Here is a 3,194-nt window from a genome sequence, read left to right as displayed (position 1 = left end):
TTTATTATGACTATTATTACTTTTATTTATTAATTATATTTATTATTAATTGATTATGTTAACTTTTAATAAAGGTAATAAATAAAAATTGTTATTTATATTGTGGGAGGAGCGCCTCCAAGCCATATACTTAAATAGGCATTCGTGAAGAGATTGGACGTGGGCCTTGAATAGTTAATGGATAAAGAGCAGTCACCCGGAAAGCGGGGGGGAATATCCGGGTTCGAGTCCCGGTCAAGTCGTCAGTCCAACGGCCCAATTTTTTTCGCGAATCCTACAATATTATTTGCGATTTAATTCTCTCCAATATATAATATTATATTGTTATTTCAGTATAATATTTAAAAACTTTAATCATTCATTAAAAAATGTCTAATAAGTATTAATAAAAGAGTTATATTAAAGAGAAATATATTTCCTTTTACGTCGGGGCTTTACAGATTTATAGAATCTTGAAAAAATTTTTTTACCTAGCCACTGTTTCATGTTCCTGAATTAAAAAGATCAAAGAAGGTCAAATCGTTTCCTTATATATTGTATGGAAATTTAATCTGTCTAAATAAAAAACAATTTTAATTCACACGTCATCGCTAGCCTATTTATTACATATTTTTTTAAAAATAGTATAAGAACAATGCATCATATGTAAAATCATTTAAATTTAAAAACAAATGTTATACATAAGAATTTTAATTGAAGTTATCCGTAAGGATATATAAACAGCAGCAACACTGAATAGCTTTATTAGACACACGAAGTTGTAGCTAATAGTTTTGCTCGTGTAGATATATTTAGCAAATATGAAASTTGAAGGTTTAGAAGAAAATGCAGTGGTCATTTCTGGAGTATCAGGAAAATTTCCAAAAAGTGAGAATATCAATGATTTAAAGACAAATCTAATAAATGGAGAAGATTGCGTTTCCTCAGATCATACAAGATGGAAATTAGGTAAGAATCAGTATATAACATTTATTTTTATACAGAAATATATTACATTACAGTACATTCTTTATGAGTTTCATAAATTATTATTTTTTAGATGATTCGCCTAAAATACCATTGCGTTTAGGAACAATTTCTAATTTAACGAAATTCGATAACTATTTTTTTGGAATTAATTCAATACAGGCAAAATTTATGGCGCCAGAAATAAGAATTGCAATGGAAGTTACGTTTGAAGCGATCATTGATGCCGGAATAAATCCTGTAGAGTTACGGAACAAGAAAACCAATGTTTACGGGGTATTGAGTTTATATGAGTCAGATAGTTATCTCTTGAATGATAAAACTCAGGTAAGTTGATAAATTTATTTAATGGATATTATGTAAAGGCAGTATCATTCGATCTGATATTGTTAATATTTTCATTATAGTTAGATGGATATAGTCTACTAGGATATTGCCGTGGTTTGCTATCAAACCGAATCTCGTTTTGTATGGGTTTAATTGGCTCAAGCTGCACTATCGATTCAACCAGCACATCAAGTTCGTTAGCAATTCAGAAAGCGTACGAGGCTTTAAAAGCTGGTGATTGCGATTACGCGATTGTTAGTGGGGGAATCTTAAGCTTACTTTCCCAAACATCTTATCAACTTTTGGAATTAGGTAAAATAAAAATATACTAGGTATAATTACTTCCAGTACTTGCATGTAAAGACAAAAAGGCAATATTTTCTTATATTTGTATCATTTCAATGATAAATAAGACAGCAGAAGTTCAATTTTTTCCTAATCTATAAATAATTTTTTGGTTTTTTTGTTCCATTATTTAGGTTTATTGTCGAAAGACGGGGTAAATAAATCTTTTGATAAGAATGCTTCTGGATTCTCGAGAAGCGAGTCGATAGGAACAATTTTCCTTCAAAGAGCCAAATATGCAAAGCGAGTTTATGCCGAAATCATTAATCTTTGCGTCAGAAACACAGATGCCATTTCCAGAAACACATGTATATTTCCTACAGCCGAATTTCAGGCTTCTATAATGAAACAGACATTGAAACACAGCGGTCTACAACCAAGCGACGTAACTTACATCGAGGCCGATGGWACAGCAATCAAATCGATGGATCTCGATGAATTAAATGCCATAGATCTTGTTTATAGTCAAGATCGAAGCTTTTCTAATCCTCTTTTAATAGGATCTGTTAAATCAAACATTGGGTATACATTTAATAATAATGCAATAAATTCGATAATCAAGGTAAGTTTCCTGAAAAGATAAAATTAAATTCATCACAACACAAATTTGATTTAATATTTTACATTAGGTTTTTTTTTTAATTTTTAGGTACTAATTGCTATGGAGACCGGAGTTATACCTCCGAATCTTCATTTCTCCGAGCCTCCGAAAGAGGCGCAATGTCTTCAGGATGGACGCGTAAAAGTCATTACAGAACCAACACCTTGGACGGATTGTTACGCTGCTGTTAACACAGCCGCTCTAAACGGTTCTTTCTCTCACATTATCCTAAAACGTCATTCAAAAGAAAAGCAGAGGAGAAAGCTTTCATCAAATAATATGCCACGACTTTTTGTAGCATCTTGTCGTACTCGGGAAATGATATCATCGATCTTTAATATTGTAAGATATTTATTTTATGACCGAACTGATTAGGCAAAATRRCCGTRAATTATATTCCATTTGTCTTTAGTTACATTCGAGCAGAGGAGATGATGAACTGGCTCAATTAATCAATGATATTACTGAGAAACCACTACCTCATTCTTTGTATTCTGGGTATACAGTCATTCCAGAACTTGAAGCAGCTGAATCAGAACAATCGATAGAGTTGATTCAAGATAATTTGTCAGCTGAATCTCGACAGATCTGGTTCGTTTTTTCGGGGATGGGATCACAATGGACTGGAATGGGTACTAAAAATTCTTCTTCTTTCTATTCTATACCTAAATAATAAAAAAAAAGATGTTGCATCGTATCTGTTAAATGTAAAATTGTCTTTTAGGTGAATCACTGATGAAGATACCAATATTTGCAGAATCAATAAAAAAATGTGATGTAGTTTTAAGACCTCGTGGTTACGATATTGTGCATATTATATGCGATAAAGATCCAACTATATACGATAATATCATAAATTGCTTTTTAGGAATAGCGGCAATACAAGTAATAATATATATGACATCACCCCATTAACAGTATAAATTTTTTTTTATTTTTCAATAAATGGTTTTGT

General features: G+C 31.5%; 2 protein-coding genes across 2 annotated transcripts; both read left to right on the top strand.

The window, feature by feature from the left end:
- The first annotated feature begins 800 nt into the window (after positions 1 to 800).
- LOC106791706 (fatty acid synthase-like) lies at positions 801 to 1,395 on the top strand. The gene is made up of 3 exons (XM_014757565.1): positions 801 to 948; positions 1,040 to 1,293; positions 1,378 to 1,395. Exons 1-3 carry the CDS (start codon positions 801 to 803, stop codon positions 1,393 to 1,395), a joined length of 420 nt encoding a protein of 139 aa, XP_014613051.1.
- Positions 1,046 to 1,982, top strand: LOC106791705 (fatty acid synthase-like). The gene is made up of 3 exons (XM_014757564.1): positions 1,046 to 1,605; positions 1,773 to 1,912; positions 1,962 to 1,982. The coding sequence occupies exons 1-3, from the start codon at positions 1,437 to 1,439 to the stop codon at positions 1,980 to 1,982; spliced, it is 330 nt and encodes a 109-aa protein (XP_014613050.1). The 5' UTR covers positions 1,046 to 1,436.
- The last annotated feature ends 1,212 nt before the right edge of the window (positions 1,983 to 3,194 follow it).

The sequence above is a fragment of the Polistes canadensis genome, unplaced genomic scaffold (assembly GCF_001313835.1).
Source record: "Polistes canadensis isolate GaletaPanama2010 unplaced genomic scaffold, ASM131383v1 scaffold_333, whole genome shotgun sequence".
In the NCBI taxonomy this organism is placed as follows: domain Eukaryota; kingdom Metazoa; phylum Arthropoda; class Insecta; order Hymenoptera; family Vespidae; genus Polistes; species Polistes canadensis.
This window is presented reverse-complemented; position numbering and strand designations above follow the sequence as displayed.